The sequence below is a fragment of the Meleagris gallopavo genome, chromosome 3 (genome assembly GCF_000146605.3).
Source record: "Meleagris gallopavo isolate NT-WF06-2002-E0010 breed Aviagen turkey brand Nicholas breeding stock chromosome 3, Turkey_5.1, whole genome shotgun sequence".
In the NCBI taxonomy this organism is placed as follows: Eukaryota; Metazoa; Chordata; class Aves; order Galliformes; family Phasianidae; genus Meleagris; species Meleagris gallopavo.
Window position 1 is genome coordinate 73,675,980 of NC_015013.2, and position 25,450 is coordinate 73,701,429.

General features: G+C 41.1%; 1 protein-coding gene across 2 annotated transcripts in view; it reads left to right on the forward strand.

The window, feature by feature from the left end:
* The first annotated feature begins 5,141 nt into the window (after window positions 1-5,141).
* The window catches only part of GRHL2 (grainyhead like transcription factor 2), a 54,256-nt gene continuing 33,947 nt past the window's right edge, over window positions 5,142-25,450 (forward strand). Inside the window, exons 1-8 of one of the 2 annotated variants that reach the window (XM_031552900.1) lie at window positions 5,142-5,351; window positions 5,924-6,113; window positions 9,069-9,136; window positions 10,621-11,005; window positions 14,021-14,073; window positions 16,125-16,278; window positions 18,976-19,087; window positions 24,270-24,364. In XM_031552900.1, coding sequence (XP_031408760.1) covers window positions 6,048-6,113; window positions 9,069-9,136; window positions 10,621-11,005; window positions 14,021-14,073; window positions 16,125-16,278; window positions 18,976-19,087; window positions 24,270-24,364 — 933 coding nt within the window. In that variant the 5' untranslated portion in view covers window positions 5,142-5,351; window positions 5,924-6,047. The remainder of the gene's footprint in view (window positions 5,352-5,923; window positions 6,114-9,068; window positions 9,137-10,620; window positions 11,006-14,020; window positions 14,074-16,124; window positions 16,279-18,975; window positions 19,088-24,269; window positions 24,365-25,450) is intronic. The other variant, XM_019614189.2, reaches the window with a different exon arrangement.

Here is a 25,450-nt window from a genome sequence, read left to right on the forward strand (position 1 = left end):
TTTTTTAACCTCTGCTTTGGCATGCTTAGTATTTCTTTCAATGTTAATGATTCACCAATTTATTTTAATCTTTTTAATCACTTCTACATGCTTAAGTTATTTTGGTTCTGAGTTAAAACAAAACTTCTAGAAAGCATGAACTAGTCTTTTTTTTTTTTTTTTCCATTGATTTATGCTTACAATTAATTTCACTTCCTCTCTGAGTGTTTTTTTTAAAGGAGGAATAATCCATTTTAGTCATTTAACGTGCTTGGTCTTGCTCAGGTTGGTCCTGCACTCAAAAAGAATGATTGCCCAGAAATTGCGAGTGTCCCAAACCTGCAGTCATTAGTAGGCAAAATTACTCTGCCTCATTAATTGAAGCTCGTTGGTACGGGCGGCTGCTTGGGCCAGATGTTGTGTCTTCTGGGCTGCAGATGGTCTCCTTGGTTTGGTTCTCCTTCACTCCCAGTCATCTGTGTATTGATAACAACCTCCCTGGATTGGGCACAGTGCATTTTGGAGACCTGTCCATGCTCCTGGGGAGGATGTGATTGCTGGCTGTGGAAGATGAAATACCAAGAGACATGGGCTGGGATTTTCCTGTTCGTTAAACACTTACCTTCCTTTGTAGCTTAAACAACTGTCTAATTGAAGTGAAGATGTTGCTGATGTTTTAATTATGACTTTGGCAATAAATCCTGAGGAGTCAACACTTTTTTAAAATAAAACTTGCAGTGAGACAAATGTGTATGTGTAGTTTTCTTTTTAACTCTATGTGTAGGCAGAGCAGCATGCAGATGTTAGTGAATTTGGACTCACCTCTTCAAAACAAATGCTTTCAAGCACTAGGAGGACTAGGGCTACATTTCATTTACATATCTTTCTATAATGAGCACAGGCAGGAGTGTATGATCAGTGAACTAAAGTTTGTTAACTTACCCAGCTCTGTCTTTTAGATTTTTTTTTTTTTTTTAAATGTGGTCACCATAGTCAAATTTGTGCCTGTGGATTTATAAGTACACTTTGTAAGACATGATATGAACAATTGCTCTGAATCTGCCTTATAGCAGTGGCCTCATAGCTGTCTGGAGAGTTGTGCAAGAGTAATCTTACAGAGGGCTTCAGGCCTATTGAAACACCACTAAATGATCATGCTCTGCCCTCCTTTGTTATGTAAAAACTGAAGGAGGAGCATGTTCCAGCTGGACATGGCTGGAGTGGATTCCCACATATTTTGTCATAGCCAGCAATACGTGGGTGCTGCTGGAGATCTCTGCCTCTTTGCACAGGAGGAAAGCTGAAGCAGGTAGGTTTTCCTCCCGTAAAACCCCCAGTCACAGCATTCTTCAGCCTGGTCTGTGGTCTAGTCAGTTAAGGGATCAGGAACCCAGGATGCAGTGTGGTACATGTCTGCCCGCTGTGCAGAAACAGTCTCTCTGGCTTGTGTCTCGTAGAATTTGCATTTCCTCCAGGTTTCCATGTTGTAGACAGTTGCCCTGTGCACTTTCTTATCGTCCAACAAAAAATGAATTTATGATAAGTATTCTGTGGCCTTGATGTGCTGGGCTGGGAGCCAGGACACAACACTCTGTCTTACCTTTTCCAGTTATTTGACTGGCATTACAATTTGTGTACTTCATATAACAGCTGTGTGGACCAAAGCTCATATGTGAGCTCCTGAAGCAACAGTTGGAAGAAGGTGCTGCATACATGTACCTGGTGCTCTTATCTCACAGGTGTCAGAACAGGCAGACCTCTGAGACAGGATTCCTCCCAGTCTTCTACTGCCATGCATATGTTACTTGGTGTGCTCCCATCCAGTATCTTGCAAGCACAGGTGGGGGAAGCCCTCATATCTTAAGTGGGGTAATAAACTAGTCTGTAGGAATATGTAATAGAGCACTTTGATTCTTTTTTTCTTTTCTTTAGGTTGCTCTTGGAACAAACACAGTGTCCAAACAAGCAATCGAATCCCAAGGAATGCCCAAGATGTGTCTTTTCTGTTTCAAGGGTGAATTTCCTGGATAAGACAAAAGTTGGGGGCATCTACAGGAGACTTTGTTCCCCCAAACGCTGTCTGGAACAATGTGTAATGCTGAGCATATGGTAGGGGAGAGTGGGATGGTTGTACAGTTCCTACAGGCACATTGCATCTGCATCCATCCATGCACTTGGGTTCAGGGTTGCTCTCAGAAACCCCTGGCATCTGTGTACACTGAATTTAAGAAAAAGGAGACTGAGTTTGTATGAACTTTGCAAATCCAGTAGAAAGCTTGTGTTCCTGAAAAAGGGAAAGGAGACTGGGAGGCAGGAAATCTTGTTTTTCAATAAAAAGCAAGCTGCTCACCAAGCTGCCTTTTTTTTTTACCACTTTTCCTGAGTGTATTAATGAACGTTTATGGTTCCATCTTAAGTTAATTTACAAATTGCATCGAGTTGTGTGAGATTTCGTCTGTAATAGGATTCTGTAGCGCCAAGTGCTGGCTGTTGAAAGTTGCTCATCTCCAATCAGAAGGAGGACTTGAAAGGCCAAGCCCTTAATGTGTTGCCATCAGGATGGTTGGGTCCTGTGCCAGTGTTCCTCTCCAACTCGTGCTGTGGGATTCGAGATACTGCAACGAGACAAAGTGAGCCCAAGTTTGGGTGCCTCTATTTATATGCAATGCTCGCAGAATTCAGTTTTATGAGCCTGATACAAACTAGAACATTGCTACTGAACAGTTTGGAGAAAAGGATTTTGCAAATTAAAGGTTGTGTGAAACTTAGTCATAAACACTGAAGTGTCAGGACAGTCTGACCCCTCAGCTAGCCCATGCCTTGGGAAATGGCTCCATCCTTACACATCTGTACATTTAGTTACAAATCGCCTACTGCTATTTAGCAAAAGACAAGAAAAGCACTTGGCATTCACTAGGAGCTCATGGGACAGCTGGAAAGGAAGCTTGTGGCTTTCACCTACCGGGTCTCCTCCCTCCCTTAGTTTCATCTCCACAGTACATGTGATGTGATGTCAGAGTGCACAAGTGCGCCACTGGCTCTGGCTGGTGATCGTGTGTCCTGGCAGTGGGCAGGCCTGGATGTGGGGGGGCATGGCTGGGGCTGGGTTCCTGGCTTGCACTGGTAGGCTTTGGGAGGCTTTGATGTGCCTGGTATCTGCTGCTCTTGCTGTCCTTTCTAGCCAATTGAAGGGGATGTTGTAAAGTATGGCTCTTTTGGTTAGGGGGAGGCTGGTCTTCTTAGTGCTGTGCCTCTGTCACATGTGGCTGACCCTGGAGGTTTGGGAGCTGTGGAACAGCAGAAGGGACACGTGCACCTGCTGCAGCCTTGGTTCTCCGGGCAAACATTCCCTCCATACAAACGACCTTAATTAATAAAGAAGTTTTCTTAGAGCGAGCTCGGTTGTTTTGGCTGAGTGCTTTGCGTACAATCTTTGAAATGATTGACTATGTTAAATCATGATAATTAGGTCTGACCATTAACCTCCCACAAAGCTGATTACAGCTGGAGGTGGGGGGGGAAGGGGTAGAGGGGGAAGAGAAGAGGAAGTTTTCTATTTTTCTTAGTGCTTTTGTTTCAGTCTGTTTGCAGAGTAAACACAACGGGTGTGTGGGTTGATTAGCTGCAGACCATCTCTCTAATCAGAGGAGGAGGTTACTGAGTTTTTAAATATGAAAACCTGGGGTTTAGGGGAAATGTGCTCTGGGAGGCCTTGGGCCTCTGCACGCGTGGCTTTGTGGTGCCCGCCTGCTGACGTGCAGACTGCTCGCTCTGGAGCTCCTGTACCTTCACTTCCCAACTCAGTCACCCATGACACCTGTGCGGGACAGCACTACATTCTGATTGCTGTGGGATTGGCTTTGCTGAGCTGGGGCAGTGCGGAGCAGCTCCTCCCCTCCAGCATTTCTGCGTCTGAGTGCTGTGTGGCTGTTAGAAGGTGCTTCCAAAGGGTATCTGCTGTCTGCCTGCCTGCAGCGCTCGTAAAGCAGTTATGACTGCTGTGTGGGTAATAGAGCTCGGTGCAACCAAAGGCAGTGCTGACGGTGAGCTGCAGGCACTCCGTGTGAGCTGGACACTGTGTGCCGGGCAGTGCCAGTGCTGCAACTGAAGGGGAGCTTTGTTGAGGAAAGGAGAATCTTTGCATGGAAAATGAGCAGCGAGCCAGAGAGAATTGGCTATTCCAGAGTGGGGACGGGCCTTCAGCCACCCCTGGCACGAACAATGGGGCTGCTGCAAATCTGATTTGAGCCGCTAACAATAACGCATTGAAAAGGAAAGCAGACCTTGCAGGTCTCTCTGTCTTTCCCTGGGTCCCTACTTTGTACTTAAGCTTTTGTTTGCTCTAGCAAACCCACGGCAACATAGATCTATGTGTAAGTAGAGGGAGGGTGAAAATCCTTAGAACAGACAGCAAAAGGTCAGGCAGAAAGAAAGGCCCTCGGGAAAGAAGGGGAGCTTCCAAAACTCCAGGTATTTCAGATGAAAGGAGAATATAATCTGAACTGTAATCACTGCATTTATTTTGTGCAGCTGTGACGTACTCTCTTCCCCCAGAATTCACAAAACTGCTCCACGTATCACGTAGATTATTTTGTTTTTCACTGAATAAAGAAGCCTGTAGCCAGTGCTCCTGCACCATGGAGATAGTGATCTCACCCACCCCCTCCTCTTCCCCACAGGCCAGGGGTCACGCTCTGCTTCACGTGGAGCCCACAACTGTTCCATGGCTGACGTCAGACAGTGGGCTGTTAGTCCTGGGGCTCCCTGCAAACAGGAGCCTCTGCGTGGCCCTCCTGTGGCACTGTGCAGCCACCATGGTGCGGCCTGCAGAGCTGGCACTGTGATAGCTACAGGAGAGCAAAAAGGGAAAGCTGGATACCAAATGGTTCCTATGTAGAAGATAGCAAGAAATGGCTTGTAAAAAGCTACAGTGTATTCAATTATTTATTTGCCATTTTTGGATTTGTATCGGATAATGTGTTCAAAGTTTCATTCATTGGGATCTGTGTAACTTGAGCCGTACATCTGGGCAATGCTCTTATATGTGCAGCAATCACCCTCTTCTTTCAGCTATTGCTCCGCCTGTTTTTGCTCTGCTATCTTGTGTAATAGGAATGCTGCTTTTTTTTTTAATCCAGGAGATTATTGAACATTTTTACAAAAGCAGATACAATTATCTTCATTTATGTTTCCATTACACTGGAAATTCCAGCTCCATCTGCAACAGAATAACCTCTCCCATTAGACTTGCTGGCACTGGTCAGTTTGTACTACTTTCCGGATGGAGGAAACTGCTCTACTGCTAATCCCACTTACTAATGGTCTTCTGTATATTTACAATGGATCTGTAACTGCATCTGATGAGTGATAAGGTGGGAACTGAGCTCAAATATGTTGACTCATTATGTTCCATCCATAGACCCTTTGCTCATACCTTTGTTATTGAAAACCTGTCTGAAATTATTGACGAGTTGCATTCCACAAGCAAAAAATAGCTCAGTTATAGGATGTACCCTGTTATTAAATACTGAACCAGGCTCAGTTTAGATGAACACCAGACTAGTATTACATACATTTTACTTTTTTTCCATTTGTGTCTTATTGTAATGGATTTTAGTTAATTTCATTTTTCCCAATCAAGTGTACAGCTAACAAAAATATTGGTGCAAAATTGTTCTTGTATTGTAACTTCCTTTTTTTTACGATTAGTTTTAAAATATCTCAAAACTCTAACTGTAAAAATACATTTGCATTATTATCAGGGGTTAAGTTCTTAAGATACCAAATACTGTTATATATTTATGTCACCGAGTTTATTACAGAGGCACTTGCTGATGTAACAGATCACTTTCATTTAGCTATGTGATGTTCTTTAACATGCCTTGTGAATTACGAATGAAGTAATCCCTCCTGGATCACCATTTTATTCTTCCTGTCTATGCAGTAACAAGCGACTTGTGGCCTTAGTGCCAAATGACACTTCATTCAACACCAGACGAGCCTACACCAGCGAAGATGAAGCCTGGAAGTCGTATTTGGAGAATCCCCTAACAGCAGCTACCAAGGCCATGATGAGCATAAATGGTGATGAGGACAGTGCTGCTGCCCTTGGCCTATTATATGACTATTATAAAGTAGGTAACTCCATCGGTATTCCTCCCTGCTGCATTGGCAGGGGCCCACTCTTATGAGGCATCAAAAGAGCCAGTTTTCAAAGACACAACTTGCTACACCTTGTTTTATCTCTGATACTACATCAAGTGTCCTTTCCACTTTAGGAAGTCGCCCTGAGGCTGTTTTTGCATATTTAGTTCTGGAGAAAAAAAACAAAATCAGAATTCTCTTATCAAATGTGCAGGCATGATTTCTTCTACAGTATTGCATTCTTCCTCTTACCTTGGAAGAGCCTTGGATGGATAATCCCCCTTTATTTGATGCCCCTATACTTGCAATACTAGTTTAAAAGTGGAGAAAAGGGAGACCTTGTCCATCTGTAGGTTTGTCTGCTTTTTTGCTTCATTCCACAGATGTTTTAATTTGTTCTTTGGCTGGAGTATCTCTCATCTGACAGTTTCCCATGTTATTTTTATTAGTACAATGATTGCAGTAGGCTGTGTACAAACATACAGTGAGGTCTAGCCCTTGCACTTGAAGTTTGCGGTCTAAATAGAAAGGTGGAGAACAGAAATGGAGCTGGACACAGAGCTGACTCAATGTACAGGGTAGGCATTTACGTATAATTTCAGTCTGTTATCTGATTTTAAGGCTAGGGCTTTATCTTCCACTTTGATACCGCCTTTCTTTTTCATATATTTCATAATTTAGGGCTATGCCAAAGGATTCTGCTGAAGTTGGAGGAGAGCCCTACAGGGTACTTCTCTCTGTAATGCAGAAATGTCACTCTGAAAACAGGCTGACCTCTTTGTGCTCTGGAAACAAAATCTGTGAAGCCTACTAAATGCTAAAATCTGGAATTGAGTTTTCCACTTAAACTGCCTTCGTACTCCTCAAGCCACTGATGTCTGACATGAACAGATGACCTTCTTTGAAAGCCAACAGAATAATGCCAGCTCGGCTCTTAATTCATGAAGAGGTGGCAGAAATGGAAATTGAAAGTGAAAAACCTCTGCTGTTAGTATTTATTAGCATAAATGCTTTTGGAGAATGGGTTTCTCAGTCTGCTATGATTGTTAGACGACTGTTCAGGAGAGTTTATGGACAAGATGCCGTATGCCAACAGTAGTGTTAAACATTGTTTTATTTCATTACTGATTGTATTTCGAGAGATGTTCCATTCTTTTGTCTGTTGCAATGAGTAGGGAAGGGTTTTTCCCAGTGAGAAAGAGAAACAGTCCTGTTCTCTGCTTGGCAGAATTACCAGAGTCTGTGAAGTTAATGTGGACTCATACAATTCAGGATGTGTACGACCATCTGGAGTACTGGCTTCTGTCCTAGCTATACCCTTGTATCTAGCAGTTCATTACTCTGCTGGATTTTTTTGTATAAAAACAGAGAACAGCTCTTTCCCTTCCCAAAACAATATTTCAGTAAATATGTCTGTCCCCGGTTCCAGACAGTTGCAAGAGGCCCAGGGGGTTCAGATGGAATAAGCTATGTTAATCTCAAAGCCATTTCCAGCATTTAGTAATTGCCACTTCTGTCTTAAAGTGAGAGAAAAGGATTGTTCTTGATGATGCTCTCAAATAGGAAGTTAAAACCTAGCTTCAAGCCCTGTTCTGTACTGTGGAATTGTAGAGGAGGATTTCCTATTCACAAGACTCTCTAATTGTCCTTATTTATCATCTGGTTCATTCTGACGTGCTGGTAATGGTTTTTTTGAAGTGCTTTTCCTTGTCCCTAATAGGAATTATTAGAATATACTTTTTTTTTTTCCTACCTTCTCCTTCTACTGATATTTGTCTAAGCACTGACTCCCCCTTTGGGGATAAATATGTGATAAATATGTGAATAGGAATCAACAAGTGTGAGCTGTGGCTTGGATCCCACTTCTAAAATTCATTAAAGCAGTTTGTTAACCAGGACACTGGATAGGGAGAGAGGATGTCCCTAAGAGGAGGAAAGGCTCTGGCTGGCGCTTCTAACAGTACTGTGATCTTGCAGATACAGTTGATGTTAACCATAGGTACTGTAGTGCACTGTAATATTGTTTTTTTCCCTCTAAATACAAGTGTTTTCCTGATCTTTTAATAAAGTATTTAAAGATAACAGGCATGAGTTTAGCCCATCCTTAGGTCTGTTCTTGTTCTTTAATCATGAATTGACTGCTGTGATGGCGTGACTGTACCATCTCTTGGAAAAAATAGATGAGAAGTGTTAGTTCCAAAATTGCTGGTTCAGCAAAGAAAAACACAGCCATGGCAGCAACTTTGCCCTTGGTGATTTCATTTCTATGCTGACTTCAGAAAACCAGTATGTGGGAAACTGTAAGCCATTTGGTGTCGATTTGAGTCTGTCTAGGGGCCAGATTTGACTTAATTCTCATGGCTGCCATTGCACTCAGCAAAGCAGAAGTCAGTGCTCTCTGATGACATGCCAGCACGCCCTGACCTCTTCTCATGCTAGTGAAGAGAAGGATTTGTACGCTTTCCCTCGTACAAGTTCTGCATCCTTTTGACTGCTCTGTAACAGGAGGACCTCACAGCTGGCTCTTGTGGTTTAATTGAAGACTTCCTCTGAGCTAAAATGTTCTTTGCACAGTGCTCATCAAAGCATCCCCTTTTCATTCTCATCATTTGCTAAGCAGTGAGGAGCCCGTGAGTGTGTGTGTTTGGGAATGTAAGCTTAGATTTTGACTTTGCTTTAACCTAGTTTGATATTCCAGAGGTAGACATGTAGGAAAGAGCTTTGCTCCAGGTTATTTACCCAAGAACTAAAAAAACCCCACAATCTCTACATTTTTTCTCTTTGGAAATTATCTTGTTCACAGTAAGTCTCCCAAAGAAAAACAACTCCTTGCATCTGTGTATTAGACAACTCTTGGTCTTTCTAGTTGTTACAGTAGAGCTATCTGAAGTTACAAGTACCTGACAGTTGCATTTACCTGACCCCATGCCTGATGTTGTTCTCAGGTTCCCAGAGATAAAAGGCTGTTGTCTGTTAACAAAGTGAATGATAATCAAGAAGACCAAGATAAAAGGTACAGTATTATTCAAAATCATACACCCAGATACTAACAATGTTGATCAGTTATGAACTGAAGGAGCAGTGATAGCTTGAAGGTCTATGGTTTTCTTCCAAAAGATGCAAGAATGAAGACTATCTGGGAAAGCAAACTTTACTTCTTATTACTTTTAATTTATTAAAAAACAGAGCAGGATTATTACATACACAATTTGCAAAGTAGCACAATTTTCATGACTTGTGTTTTGTTCTTTCACTGCTGCTGAGATTAGTAAAGTCAGGTTCCACTGACCGTTGGCTATTGACTGCTTTTCCTTCAATTTTCTTAGGGCAGAAACTGAATAGCTTGGTTCCAGTAACCCAATGTGTATAGTTTTATTTGTCATAACTGTCTAACCCATAATCAAATAAAGTAACTATTAAAATCATTTCCTGAGATGTTCTTGTCACTCTTCTCAGATTTCAGCCCTCCTCAGCAGGCTAAAAGTTGTAGAGTCAGAGGAGCCTGATTCCTGTTTTAATTTAGACCCGTGCACAAGGGAGAGTGTATATTTAAGGAGAAATAACTAATTTTTTGCTGTACAAAATTTCTCAGCGTAGCTAATTTTGGACAAGCCTGTGCATCTGTACTAGTATGCAAATAGGTAGTAGTATAAATCCACTGTTTCAGAACAGAATGAACATTTTTTGAGCAACAGTTTAACTTCTACTAATCCCAGAGAAGCTCCAAAGTTGAGTGTGATTGTCAAAACTGGCCTCAAGTGAAAAGCTTGAAAAGAGAGGAACCCTAATGTCAGAGCATATTTCCTGGGTTGAATTCAAAGCAGAATGTTAGACCTACTGAAAGGTTTATAGGTTAACAATTTTGTGTCAGTGCAACTCCTGTGAACAATCTGTTTGTTTTCAACAGTGACCACAGGCAGAGACGTGGGAATGCTGCTGGAGCTTACCTTGCAGCCACGATCTCGTTACTGATCTACTCTGATACAATAGGATTCCTGTGCTTGTTCTTTCAGAAGAGCATTGGTATACAAGTCACACAATCAGTAGTGTCCGGAAAGAGCATACAGCATGTGGATTGTGCTGTTCCCGCTATTTCACATGCAAATTATCTACTGTTAGTAGTCCATACTTTGTGTTACTCTTTATGCCTTTTTGTGCCTAGGGGTTGTTGCACTCGAAGATTGACTTTCCATCCAAATTATAAGCCAAGGCAAGTGTAATCCCAGATAGGCAGAATTGATCATAACGAGTCCTACCAATTATAGGTCAAACCGAGTGTATCGTCTTTCCCAAGCTGTTGAAGAGTTGGGAATCTCTCCGCCTGCTTCACCATGTCGTGTGCCTAGGATTTGTTAATGTACTCCTTGTTATGGCAATGGCTTATCAGAGTTGAAAGCACACAGATCTCCTTCCCTGCCATCTAAGGTCATTAAGCTATTTAAGGAGGAGATTTACTTTATCTGGACAGTTTGTAATGTTTTTGTTTTTGTCTCACAGAAATTGTCTCAGTTCCACGGAAGCTCAGAGTAATTTGAGTGGGGGAGAGAACCGTGTGCAGGTCCTGAAGACGGTGCCTGTTAACCTTTCCTTGAACCAAGACCCATTGGAGTCATCCAAGAGGGAGTACAACACAAATGTGTCTGGCAGCTCCACGCCAATTACAGGGACTGCAGTGACTGTGATAAAAGCAGAAGAGTTCACCCCTGTTTTCATGACCCCACAAGCACACTATACGAGAGGAGAAAATGAGGAGCACCGAGGGGTTATCTTTGAACCGTATGAAGTGTCCAACATTGCTCCCCATACCAATTATCTCAAAGATGATCAGCGCAGTACTCCTGACAGTACCTACAGTGACACCTTCAAAGATGGAGGAACAGAGGTAAGTTTTTGATCTCAACTTAGCATCTAAGAACTCAATAAAAAGCTGTAAACTAGATAAGGGATTTGAGCTTGTAAACAAGATAAGGAGACCTGAGCTGTCCACAAAGGCCATTGAAAGGACAGTAATGTTAGTTTTAACAAATTCAACTCTCCTCTTCGTCATGTTGATATCTGTTTGTGCTGATTGTAGGGGAAAATCATGAAGTGTTTCAGAAGACAGTTTTAAAGTTGTTTACTGGAAACTTGAAGAGTAACAGTTACTGATATTTGGTCTTGGAGGATATTATAGCAAGTAGAAGATAGATACCATTCCCAAGGAAGATCAGTTGTCCATTACCTGGATCTGCCTTCAGATCTTTTCCTAAATGTAGGAAACAGCACCCATTTTGTAACTGGGAAATTCCTGATGTTCTTCTGAAAGTGCAAATAAGCAGTGTCTGTCTGCTGCTAAATAAACCTAATTTATTTGAAAACTGTCCATTACACCAAGCTCTGCTCTGCAACATGAGCAAGGAGGTGAAACTAGTGGGATTAGGGGAATGGAGAGATTAACAGGCAGGGAAAGACTCAGATGCTTGTATATGTAGGGGAATGATGAGGAGAAGAGAGAGAAGGAGCTGCCTCGTCACTATTTTACACTGTTTTGCTGAGACAAAGTAATTATAAAACTAGCCTTAGTATGGTAAGTACCCCCTAGCTGCTTTTGCCTGCAGCAGAACAGTCCAAACAAATCAGAACTGCAGAAAGGTAGAAATAGTTTAAGGCTGACAGTGCTTGTGTGAATAATTAGATGTATTAGGTGATAAAACTCTCCTAAGATTTTCACCTCCTTCTCTATGAAATGGTACAAGTAACAAATGAAAATAGGAAACAAGCTACTTAAGGGTAATTTGGTCTTACTTGAATGTTGGAGAAGTTTGTTATATGTTTGTGTACGTGTCTGTTAGAAAAGTAAATTGTCTCCACGTAAGCATCGTGAATGAGGACATTTGGAGGTGATATCCATTTTAAGATAAAGAAATCCATTTAGGTCAACTAAATGAATAATTAATGAGAGAATTTAGATTGCCAATGAAAAATCAGTAAAATCAAACCTGGGATTAGAAACACAGTTCTGCATTATCGAATTGCGTTATTTCAGCTATTTTTCTTTGTTACTGATTAATCACTCTTTATAGAAGTCTGGTGATAATGCAAACATGGCTTACCAGGGGAGCTGCAGTCCAGCAATTCCATTATTCTCATTTGTTAGGGGACGTTGTGCTGGAAGTTACCCTAAAAGGCAGTCCATGCTGTGCACTGTCATATCAAGCATGCAACGTGGTGGTGGGCAGAAAGGGAACTTACCTCTTGCCTTGCATCCCAAACTGTGTTATGATGTCAGTAAAATTTTGTTTAATGCTTTTTAAAGTTGCTGGTTATTTACATAATGTCTTTTAAAGCAGTACGATGCTTGTCATCTGGGCTTTCTCTGCAGCCTGTGGAGGAGGCAGCTCACACCTGATTGCTTGAAATGGGTGGAATGAATTCCAATGTGGCATCCATGCCTACATCTTAACTTCATCTCTTACAGGGGGTCTGAGCTTTAGCCAGGTCTCCTCTGTAGCTGCTTTTTGCTAACATGGGACAGTTTTCATTGTAATTATCCCATCATGGTTTATATTTCTTGTAGTAGCTAGTGCATGTGGATCCTTGACTTCTGATTTTGAGGAAATACTCCTGACTGATACATGATAACTTTGCACTTCACTTCTATCATACTGGATATTTGTTGCGATGCTTCTGGAAACAAAACAGCTTTTTATTGCTGAGCAGTGATCACAAAAGAAGTCCTGGAAATTAAATGTAATGATCCATCAGTGACTGAGAAACACTACTCACATAGTAGGGTACAAATGCGCTCATATGTTCAGGAAGGCAGAGTATAAATCCTTGATTAGTCTGCACAAAAAGACTTCATTTTTGAGAATTCTATCTCCTGATGTAATTTTTGTTTTGACAGATGTTTTAATTTTGTAATGAGTGACTGAAAGTTTTACTTCATCTAGTAAAGTGTGCATTTCGCTCAAAGGAAATATTATATTGAAGGCAAAATACTTTCATAGAACCCCAGGATGGCTGAGGCTGGCAGGGCCCTCTGTGCTCCTCTGGCCCACCCCTGCTCCAGCAGGGACACCCAGAGCAGGAGGCCCAGGCCCATGGCCAGGCAGCTTCTGAACATCCCCAGGGAGGAGACCCCACAGCTTCTGGGCAACCTGTGCCAGTGCTCTGACATCACACAGCACAGCAGTGCTGCCTGGTGCTCAGAGGGAGCCTCTGTGCTCCAGTTGGTGCCCATGGCCTCCTGTCCTGGCACTGGGCACCACTGAACAGAGCCCGAATCTGTCTTCATTGCTGTCCTCCCTTCAGATATTTATGGACACTGATGAGATCCCTCTGAGCCTCCTTTTATCCAGGCTGAGTAGCCTCAGTTCTTTCCACCTCTTCTCACAGCAGAGGTGCTCCAGGCCCTTGATCAAAGCCTTAGCCTGCATCGCTACACCTATTTAAAATAGCATGCAGCAATGTAAATTTGTATCAACATTTCTTTGTAAGCCTTAAGGACAGCTAGCCACACATAATTTTAAATAAAGCAGAACAAAGCAAAAGACACCATGAAGTCTTTAGGAAAACTGATTTCTTCTGAAAGTCTGCTTATCTTTGAGATGGGGTATGTTTTTACAGGTTTGTTTTAGAATGAATTAACGTGCAAGCAAGGACTACAACAAAGCAGAAGATGTTTTTCTGTTGCATTCCTGTTGGTTATGAAAAACTCTAAAAGCTTGGTATAAATGAACTTTATCAATTCTAATGTAAAGACTATTTAGTCTTCACTTCGGTTTTTAGGGATTTCAATTTTAAATGACTAATAGTTTTTTTCTGGAGGATTCTCAAGTAAACACAGTTTTGCTTTTGTTGCTATTTTCTGTTTGTTTGTATCAAACTATACCTAATTACTGTTTTTGTTTTTCAGAAGTATCGCAGCGTGTCAGTGGGGGCTGAAGAATACATTTATGAACAAACAAGGTATGGCACCAGCTTTGAAATATGTTGGCAGGCATCACATAAGGTTTATCAAGGAAGTGCTCCCTTGTCTACTTCCCACCCTCCTTTTTGTCAACCTGGGGCACCTGCGGACCTCTCTTGACACTGACCAGCATTGTTCTTCCCTTCTCTGCATGTTAGTTTTCAAATCTGATCTGTGGGTATCTCCACCTGTTATCTTACCCTTGGTTTGGGTTGAAACTTCTCTCGAGCCCCTGAAGTTACGTGAATTTAAATCCGTTCAGAAGAATTCTCCAGATAAAGGGGTGCGGCTTTGACAGCTGAGTCATGGAAAATCTCTCCCACCTTTTCAGGATGGCAGGTTGCACAGCTCTGATGTCTAAGGTGGCTGAACTAACTCTACTGACCTTTTGAAATTTCTGTCTTTTGTTTTTTTCCTTCTAGCTTTCTTAGTTACTCCTTGTAGGTTTTCTGGAAAACCCTCTGTCTTTTTACAATGCTTGTTATTATATTTTAAGTTTACTTACAAGTCAGTAAAGCAGTTATTTAAAGCCATGTAAAAAACAAAGAGTTTTTATAAGTTTTGGAAAAAAATTTAAAAACTGAAGTTTGAAAGGAACACTGACCTCCCTGCTAAGAACAGAAAGTATGCGTGCACAGAAAGGGCAGATGCTGCACAGTCACTTAACTATGGGAGATTGTTATCAATAACATTTATAAGCCGATGCTTAATTTTAATCTTGTGAATAGTTCTGTTTATATCTGAGAGATTATACATGTTTTAAAAAACAGGAACATGCCTACATTATTTTTTTTCCTGGAGTAGGCACATGACTGCTTCTGTAGCAGAGGTTTCTTAGAGCCTGATCTTTTTTTCTGAGCAATATTAAAACAATCATTAACTTCAGTGCGCTTGGAACTGAATTGTTGCGTGGGCAGTACATATGAAGCAGATCTGTAGCAGAGGGTGCTGCAGACTTAGACAGGCTGTTTATAAAATCAAATCCCAAAGCATTAGCCTTGCTAACAGTTCTTGGGCATTTAGTCTTTTCTGCTGTGACGCAGGTCTACTTTGTACTGTAGCCTCCAGATACACTCTAAGGAAAGAAAAGTCTTCTTTCCTAGGAGTTGCATGGAACTTGTAGGTGCTCAGACATAAAAGCTTCAGATTGAAAGTGATGAATATGAAAGTAATCGAATACTTGATATAAGAGTCCTTAACTACATGGGCTTTAGTTAAAACCCATGGTGAGATTTAGAATAGCATTTTAACCATTTGAGTGGCTGAAGTAAACTCCTGCTGTAGCGCATGCTCTGGTTTGCCAGCTGGGAGCAAGAAGAGATTTCCCAAGTAGTAACAGAGAGATTGCACAACTGGCCAGGGGCAGCCTGTCTGGGGTTTACTGTTAATGGAGCTTTAATCTTTTTGTGCTTTAAGATTTGCTCCTAAAAGTGAAAAGAACTAAAGCTAGGTGTTTTCTTCTGGTTCATTTTTAAAAGAAGACTTGTAAAACCTTAATTGCATATTTTCTTTAAATAAATGAACCTCCTGCCCCTCCTCTTTGTATTGCTTCTCTGCATAGTGCTTGAAAATAGCAGTTGGACTTTCCGTTCTTCATGTGCATCTTTTGCAGCAAGTTTTGTTCTGTTCTTATTGAATTTCTGTTTCTGTGGCACTACTAAGTGTAAATGGCTGTGGAGGTAGGTGATTTCCTGATTAAAACTGTAAATTATGCTTCATTCCCTCTTGGCATTTGTCACTTTTGGTGGGATACGTAGCCTTGTTCTTTATGATGGTTCTTGGTTCTTTCCAGAGAAAGTAAAGATGAGGTCTTTGATCTGAGACACTTACAGTTCAGATAGTTTTATGCTCAATTGCCAGACCTGATAAACTCGAAAGAAGAAATTTGCATTTTTCAGTACTTGTGTGACATTTTCCAGGCATTTTATTTGTTTCCTTAGCCCTTTGCCATGTGTATGTACTGTATGAAATATGTAACGTGTGGGGACAAAGGGAAAAGGAGAAGGTGATGTGGAATTTATTGTTGTTTCTCTCCCTGTCTTTCCAACAGCACTTTTCAGTATACACTAGAAGCTACCAAATCTCTGCGTCAAAAGCAAGGAGAGGGGCCTATGACCTACTTAAACAAAGGACAGTTCTACGCCATCACGCTGAGTGAGACGGGTGACAACAAATGTTTCCGGCATCCGATCAGCAAAGTCAGGGTATATTCCAACTTCTTTCCTAGATGGGAATGGAGCTCTTCATATAAATGTAGTTGTGGTTGGTTAGTTTTTAGTCTTTTTTTTTTTTTTCCCCGTTTATGTGTGTGGAAGAGGACAGAAAAAGCGTACTCTTATATCTAATTTAAAGGTGGGAGAGTGATATTGCTGGTGGTCTCAGTATTGGAGTTAATTGATGAGTTGGGAGCTAATCAATTATATATGCCTTAGTGCATGATTTTGGCAGAATGATCATTGCACGAATATTGCTGCTGACATTGGTGAACTTATCATTCCCTGATTAAAAAGAAAAATCAGAGAACTGCCACATTTACTGTGTAAGTCCATCTTTACTTGTGTACTTCAGCAGGTGCTCTCCAGTGTATTTCAGATAAAATGTGAAGAACTGAAGCCATCCTTTGTGACACCAATTTTTAAATAGTTACACTGTGTAAGAGTGAACTTTCACTTGATGTCCACCTAGAAATATGCCAAAATGGATGATTTGCATCTCAGTTTCTGAAAACAAAACTGAAGCCGGGTGTTCAGCAACATCTGCCTAGTGAGCAAGCCTCCTCATTTCCCTGGTGATGTTTTTGAGTAAGCAAATCCTAACTCAATAACCTTGAAATGAGCAATGAGCCTCAGAGTTGATGCCCTGCAAATTTCACCCTGAAGCTGGAAGGGCTGCATATGTATGAGGCTGCAAAAGTGTTTCCATCCAAATAAATGTTCCTTAAAAATGTTGTGACTTCAGTCACAGGAACCAATGAAAATCAACATGAGCAGTGAAGCAGACAACAAACTATATCATAGAATCATAGAATCATTTGAGTTGGAAGGGACCTTTAAAGGTCATTTTGTCCAACTCCCTTGTAATAAACAAGGACATCTACAGTTAGACCAGGTTGCTCAGTGCCTGATCCTGCCTGACCTTGAATGTCTCCAGGGGTGGGACATCCACCACATCTCTGGGCAACCTGTTCCATATGCTTCTGTCATACATGAAGTTTAGTGACACGCTTTCTAACAAGAGGCAATGATTTGTAAAGCTGAACAATAGTTAATTTTTGGCCTGGTTTCCTAAGGGCATGAGCTTGATGATGGTTTCACTGTTGACTGAAGCTGGTATAAGACTTCCCTACCGCTGAAAAGTCTGCCTCTGACATCCACCCTTTGTGGTGCCAGCTCTGCCATTTCTACAGCTGAAAAAGGAGTTGGGGATCTGATCTGGCTGTAAGCCAATCCTTGTAAGTTTGATTCACTACATATACACGAGTTTTGAAGCAGCAGAAGAGATGGAATTTGTAAAGGAGAGATTTCTTCTAGCAAATATGTGGTTTAAAGAAGATCATGGAATCACACACAACTTTCACAATCCTCTTGTGTTTACCAGGCACTCACTCAAGCAACTGATTAATTTACTGCCAATTTCATCCAAACCTGACAGAAGGGCAAGATGTTTGAAGGTAGTAAGCCTCTGCAAGTTCAATGTATGTGGCTCCTAGAAGAAAAAAAAATAGCGCTCCCCTTGATGATGAAAAGCTACAGTCTTACAGTCTGAGCTGCCAGTTCTGGTTAGTGTGTGAGCTGGCCAACTAGCACATACCTGCTGGCCAGTCAGTATGCATACGCAGACTCAAGGCTCATCCATGTCATGTGCTGCTTTATACCCATTCAGTAGTATGACACAGAAGATGTATAATGATGTCAGTTAGCTTTTGTAGGTCACAGAGCACATGAACGGTTACAGTGGTGAACGTGCATAGGGACATAGGTCATGAATCAATTGTGATCCAGTTCCTTACTTATGAAACAGTTTGTTGTTATTTTTATGAGCTTGGTGACTCAGGGTTAAAGGAAGAATAGGAACAAAAGAAGATGTGTAAAAGTGATTTTGTTTTGTTCTCCGTTATTTCTTTTCTTTGCAGGTTACCTAGCATGAGCATTCTTTCATTGTTTTGTATTTTTTATTTGATTTTACAGCAGGACTTTTTAAAAAAGCCTCTATTACTCATGTGCAGTTTTGTATAATGTTTCAATCTGTTTCCCTTGAACCGCACAGTTTAAACAAAGGGAATCCAGAACTTGAACTGAAAAGCTCAGTGAAATCCAGTAAATATTCACGCTGAGTTTGTCATTACCTACATGTATGCAAGTGTCTTGCTCCTAAGTAGGACATTTGGATGATAAAACTGTATATTCATGGAAGAATATGATGAAATTATCACCAGTCATGCTCAAATACTTACATTTTGTGGAATAAAATTTGCTTGAAGTTTTGGTAGTTGCAGGATCTTACCTACTACCTTTTTTTTTTTGTCAGGACATAATTATGTTACCCATAGAAAGCTTCTCCTTTTAACTCCCAAAAGCACAAAGATACCAAATGAGACTTCTCTCTGAAGTTTTTGTTCCTCCATTGCATTGTCACCAGTATCCCATGCACAACTAAACTGCCTTTTGAAAATGTCCTACCTTTACTCCTAATAAGTCTGAGCTCCATAAAAACACAACTACTATTTTAAAACTACGTTTCTTTAGTTGTGAAATTTTACATGCAATTGCAGTATTGGACTGCAATAAAACCAGTGATCTTTTACAATCCAAGCGCTGTGGGAGGGCACTGATTAGAACTGTTGTGTTTCTGACTATTAATTACATATTAACTAATGCACCCTCTGCTGTTGATTTTCTTAGAGCGTGGTCATGGTTGTTTTTAGTGAGGATAAAAACAGAGACGAGCAGCTGAAGTACTGGAAATACTGGCATTCCCGGCAGCACACAGCAAAGCAGAGGGTCCTTGACATCGGTAAGTATGAGAGAGTGTTTTGGAGAAGACTGCGGAGTGTGGAATTCTCTGATGCCTTTCACAGAGATGAGGTGTAATATATTGGCAATGGCTGTGTGGGTTACACCCTAACTTTTAGCAATGACTTGTCCCTGTTAGGAAAGACTGAATGGTCTATGAAGCAGGAAGGAGACTTGCAGACGAACAGTCCTCAGCAGTCATGGAGTAAAGCTTCTACTTGCAAATGTACTTACCAGTGTTCCCTCTTTTGTGGGGAAGTTGGTGTCTGTGCCTTCTCAGGAGTGGCTGGAGCATATCCTTTTGCTTCTCTATGACTGGTCCATTCTTCAATCCAGTACCAGCCCACATAACAGTTAAGTTAGCAAATCTGACAGAAAGGCTTCCAGGAAGATGTAAATGTTTCAGAGCTGTGTTGGTGCAAGGGCCTCACTGCTGTGTAAGTGGAACCTGAGACTTAAGATGCCATCATTATGGTGACTGCAAATAAGCACCCAGGTCACCTCCACCACCTGTTTCTGAGTCTTGTCAGTGTTGGAGAAAAGTGAGGGAGAGATGCTGAGCTCTGGTGTGCTATCCTGAGAGACCTGTTTACTGTTCATCCTGTCTAATTTGCAAGCCCATCTTGATCAGAACTGCTCTATCTGCGTGCTTGGGAGATTAGAACTCAAGAAGAGCACGTACTTGTTGCACAGGAGCCTAAAGTTGAAATCTGTGGGAGTGTCTAGACATCAAGCACTTCTCCCCTCCCACGTACAGTTTACACACGCAGCCATCTGCAGCTGATCCCCGTCAAAAGAGATGGTGAGACCAAAGCAGACAAAGTCTATCTTGTTTTCACTGCCTGAGGGAACCAAACCATTGAATGGCAGGAATGAGAGGGAGTGTGGGGGGGGGTGGGGTGGGGGAGGGAAACAGAGAGAGAACACTGGGGAGCATACTATACGACTTCATGGAGGACCAAACACCTCCGGCATTGGGAAGTGGTTCCCAGTATGGTCCTACACATACAGTGCCTTTTGACTTTCAAATGCTGCACCCTCCACTGAAGTTGGCATAAATCAGATGTGTTTGGTCAAAGCCACTGGTCTTCTATTCCAGAATCTCCTCACTGCCTATTCTCTTATTATCATGGTTCTGGCTGAACAGTTTCCCCAACTTCTGTTTTTCTCCTTTGGGGGTATTTAAGGCAGCGAAACCCCCACCTCAGCCCCAGTGACTTCTGTCATGACACGTGGTAAAAGAGCCAAGATGTCATGTCACAGCTGTTTCTGAAGGCTGCCTTTGTGCTAGTCCCTACAAGCTTACGGTGCTAACACATACCTTTGAAGGGATGTGCCAGAGAGCTCCTTCCATTGCCGTGCCAACACCTTCTGGCACTGCCACATCATTTTTTTGTCTGTGGTGTGCAGCACACATCAGTCCCCATATCCAGCAACTCACATATTCTGTAAAACAGTGCTCTGAGCTGTGTGTTTACCCGTCTTAAAGCAAATGTCTTTTATGTTGCCATTAATTTGAGATGAAATAGATCTGTGCTGACTTTTGAGGCACTGTGGCATGTTTCCTTTATTTGGACTGCAAACATGAGCAAAGTGCAGTGGAGGAGTTCCTGATACAGACCTGAGAATTGTAAGAGCACAGTTTGTTCACTTCAGCACTTTCAGATGAAAGGCTTGAATGCTGCTCAGGTACTGCTATCTTGAGAACATCTGAAATCCAGCTTTTACTTCACTATGTACACTGTTTTTTAAGCACATTTTGTTTCGCTTATGACTTGCATTGTGGATGTTGTTAGGATATGATGATCCCCTAATGCATCTTTCATGTAAGCATCAGCCTGCATTTAGCAAAATCTTCCATTTTTCTTATGGGTTGATCTAAATTGACTTTGCTCTGAGGGATAGGCTTGATACTGCTAACCTCCAGAGTCCCTCCTAGCCTAAATCGTTGTGTCATTCTATGCAGATTTTCCTTTGAGTTAAGAATTCAGCTCAAGGTACTGGGAGAGCTCCTGTAAAGGAACACTGCACCCACCCTGTGTAGTTAACAGAGAGAATTAGGTGTTCATGGGGCATATCAGCAAGTACCAGGATACTCCCTGAGGAACCATTTAAAGGGCGGTGATGGAGTTTTGTTAAGGGCAGGGGTGTGCATCAAATCTGTCTTATCCTGAGGATGACCTGATGATCTCTGCTGGTAGCCCTACTTCTCTGTTCTTTGAGCTCTCACTAATTAGCAATATACAGAGTGTTACACAGCTATTAGGTGCCTTCCAAACTATATATCTGGGAATAGCCATTAACATGTATACTTTATTTCACAAAGTTTATAAACATTCATATTATTTTAACTTCATATTTGTAACCTATATTTAACATCTGCGAGTTCATCTTAGTTGTTTATGGGTGCACTTTACATCCAAAGCATGACTTAGCAGCAAAAGGATTACATGAATTTGAAATATTCTAGTTCTGGAGTCCATCTATTCAGCCCTCAGCCAGGACTGCTAGTCTTCCTTCTGTGTATCCTGGAGATCAGAAGCAATAAGGAGGCTTATTCCCTCACTTTGGACATGCAGGAGTTACTGCTGTATTTGTTTTGCATACTGTCTGGTGCTCTTTTTGATGGAATGATGGTTGAATGGATTAGATTCTGTGTGGATCTGCAGATGCATTAATATTAATAGGATAAGTATATACTTAAATGTAAGTCCTTAGCGCTTGAAGACTTAAGCAAGAAGGAATTTAGGCTTTTAGCTGTTATGGATTTTTGTGAAGAGAGCAGCACTTCACTCTTGTTACCAGCAGGAGTGAGAGATATTGCTGAATTTCCACACTGCTGTGCTATGACGTTGGATCTCTTTTAAAATGAAATGAATAAAGAATACGATATTATGTTACATCAAATCAGAGTAAAGTACTGTAAATTGACAAATACTGGAGCTTCCAACATGAACATAAATAGTGATTATGGAAGCCTTAGGTTGGGATTATCTGTGCTCCAGTGCTTTACCTATGTATTTTCCAGGAAATATTGTATTATTTATGTGCTGTATAAAAAAGAGCTACTACAGTGGTATGTAACACATGACAGATATTAGCTGCTAATGTTGAAATCTGTCATTATTTAAAATGCAGCTTACCCACAAAATGTGAAATAATTCCTTTAGAGCTGTTTTGCATACTGAAGAACCTCAATTTTCTGTTTTTGGTAACTCATAGCAGTAGAAGAAGAAAACTGTAGTCATGCTAATAACTTTCAAATACCCTTGGGTGTAAATGCTTTCATAATCTACTGAGGATTTTTCTTTGCTTATCTGCGAATTGAAGGAAATGGGAAGGCATTCTGCTTTCAGCAGCATGTCACATACACAGTCCATGGGATTTGTGTGTGCGCCAATTGAGGAAGCAGGTGTGTGTGCTGGGGGAAGGGAAGGGCTGGTGGAATGCTCTGTTCTGACAGCCTTTTATGAGAAGAAAACATGTGTCTTTACAAGACATCTTGTTCATGTCTTTCCAAAGTGCACCTACACAGCCTGCTCATATACAGCAGTCAGCTGCACGAGACACTTTCTGGTGAATCATGAAGTTAAGGGGTGGGTGGATGTGTGCACATGAATATTAAACTACCGATGTGTCTTCTAATTTCTCTCATTTGCATTGCCACACTGAATTTAGATAGTGAAGCCACTGGCTTTGGTTAGAGAGGGGATCTGAGTTCACACAATGGGAACGAAGAACACTTCAGACCTCCCAAACAGCACACGCAGTTGCTGCATTTCTGAATGTTTTATGCTGTATGTGTGGTCAGAGCAGTGAATTCTCACCGTATCTAAAATCACTCGTGGATCCCAGGCAGTTTCACTGGCTCACTGAAATGCCAGCACTTCAGATGAGAGAAAGTATGGTAGTTGAATGACTCCCATGTGTTAAATCATTCTTACAACAGTATTTTTGTTATAAATGCTTTTAAAACAGTTATTACCTGTATGTTGTTTTTAGAGACCAATAGTTCATTTTTGGAAGAGCAAAGGAAATTAATTTTGAAACTACTTGAGAAATGCATTCCATGTGTTTGAATACAAAAATATCCTTAATGTAACTGAATACAAAGCTAAGAATCAGCATGCTTCTGAAGCACAGATTTGGGCAAATGTTAGAGTGATTGGGATTGCCAGGTTACGTAACTTCAGCTCCTCAGCACTGAGTCTGATTAAAGCCCTCAAGGGATTCTGAGGAAATGTGTGAATCCCAGAGAAGGTTGGAGCATTTTTTTTTACCAAATCTGGAGGTTCCTTTAGTTGAGCAAACATTATCTCTTTACAAACAGGATCTTTCTCCTAATCTGCCATCAAAGAGAACAAAGTGCGTTTAAACTGGCAAAGGGAACACAAAAAGGGACTTATTTTTGTTTTCAATTAAAGAAGAGTGGCAAATTTCTTCCTTACATGCTTTTCTCACTGTTACTGTTTGGTTTTTTATTATTATTATTTAAATTTTTTGGTCATGTTTGTAATTCAGGCTCCCTCCCTCTTGCTTTTTATTCCTTCTGTAAAGCTGCTTAGTTGGTAATATAACATCAACTGCCACTTGGAAGTAAACAAGGAGAGGATGCAGACAATTGTATTCAGACAATACATCTTTTACATTTTTTGTTGTCTATTTTAATATCATATGTACTTTGGAGAAAGGATCTTTGTTTGTTTTGTTTTAATAGAGATGCAGCACCCAGTGCAGTAATTCTTGGGTAAGCTGAAACTGTTGGGTGAGAAAAGTGCACTGCTGTTAGCTTGTTAGAAAGCTTCTTTAGGGTTTACCATGAGGTCATTTATTTATAGCAAGCCTTAAACAATCCTTTTAAATGTTTTAATAACTTCTAGTTAATTTTGAATTCTTGGCCCTTCCCTCACCAAGATAATGAATGCACCTACTCTTTCCCACTACAATCACAGGTTCTTTTTAGAAGAAGCAGTATTTTGCAAGAGCAAGTAATGTACTCAAGTTGCAATATATTACCTCTTTGCAATTAAGCTTATTAATAATTTGATGTAAATAATACAGTAGGTGGTTCTGATCCAACAGAAAACCCAGCTGAAAAAGCAAAGGGCTGTTCTGTAGTTGCACTGTGAACTGTAAAAGAGAAAGTTCAAAGCTTTTTTGTGAGACTTTGTTATTTCTTGCAGCTGATTACAAAGAGAGTTTTAATACCATTGGGAATATTGAAGAAATTGCCTTCAATGCTGTGTCCTTTACTTGGGATGTCAACGAGGAGGCAAAGGTAAGGAGAATCCATGCAGATTATATCCCTTTATAAGTATCATCCATCCTCAGTCACTGCTGCACTTCTTTCCTATTAAACAAAGAGAATAAGAAGGGAAGGGAAGGTGGAGGTCTCCTGATAGCCAGTCAAATGATCTTTCTCTGACCAGAGGGATTCTGGCCATCCAAAACAGGGAAGATGGCTTGTCAGAGCTGTCAGGATAACACTGATAACTGCATATTTTGATAGTGTTACACAGACCATCCTTGCAATTGGGAATGAGCATATTTTTGAGGACTGATCCATTGTGTTTTGTTTTGTTTTTAATGGTCAAATACCCTGCATTCAGGATTGTGACTGCTACAGTGAACCTGTAAACCAGATCAGCAAAGCATATTATTAAGTCCATATAGATACGGCATCCAAAGAGCAGCAGAGTGTTTCAGCTGCATGGACTAGTGCAAGAGAAATGAAAAGCTGCAGACAATTATAAGAACAAGTTTTCTTTCAGAAAGCAAATAGCAAGGGAAATGAGGCTGTGTAAAATGAAAGGGGCTGTTGCAAGACTCTCCGGGACTTAGACATAATAAATTGATGATCCTGTCCCTCTTGATACTGTTTTTGTGTTTAATCCTGCCTGTGGCCGTGGAGTTGCAACTTCATGATCCTAGAGGTCCCTTTCTACTCAAGCCAAAGTGCCCAACATTCAGGATGTGCTAAGGATCAATCTAATACAGAGACATCTTCATGCACAGTTCCCCACTGAATTTCTAACAGAGCAGTGTGATCCTTCTGTGATTGCAGAAAATGCAGTGTGGTAGCACTAACACTATCCTGACCTGCTGATTGAAGGTGCTGAGCTCTGTACTAACAGGGATTTTCATTGTCAGTGTAAATTTTGTAATAGAGCACTACATAAAGAAAAGGCAGTAGTTCTGAAAACTGCCTTGCTCTTTCAGAAAGTAACCTTTATGAACAGTTGTACTTGGCCCAGTTGCTAATAATGCTGTATTTACTCACATAGTGATTACATTTTCACCGCCCTAGACACTCCCCTGTTATGTGATTCCATTTCCAAATACAGAGGTACATTGTCCTCCAGTC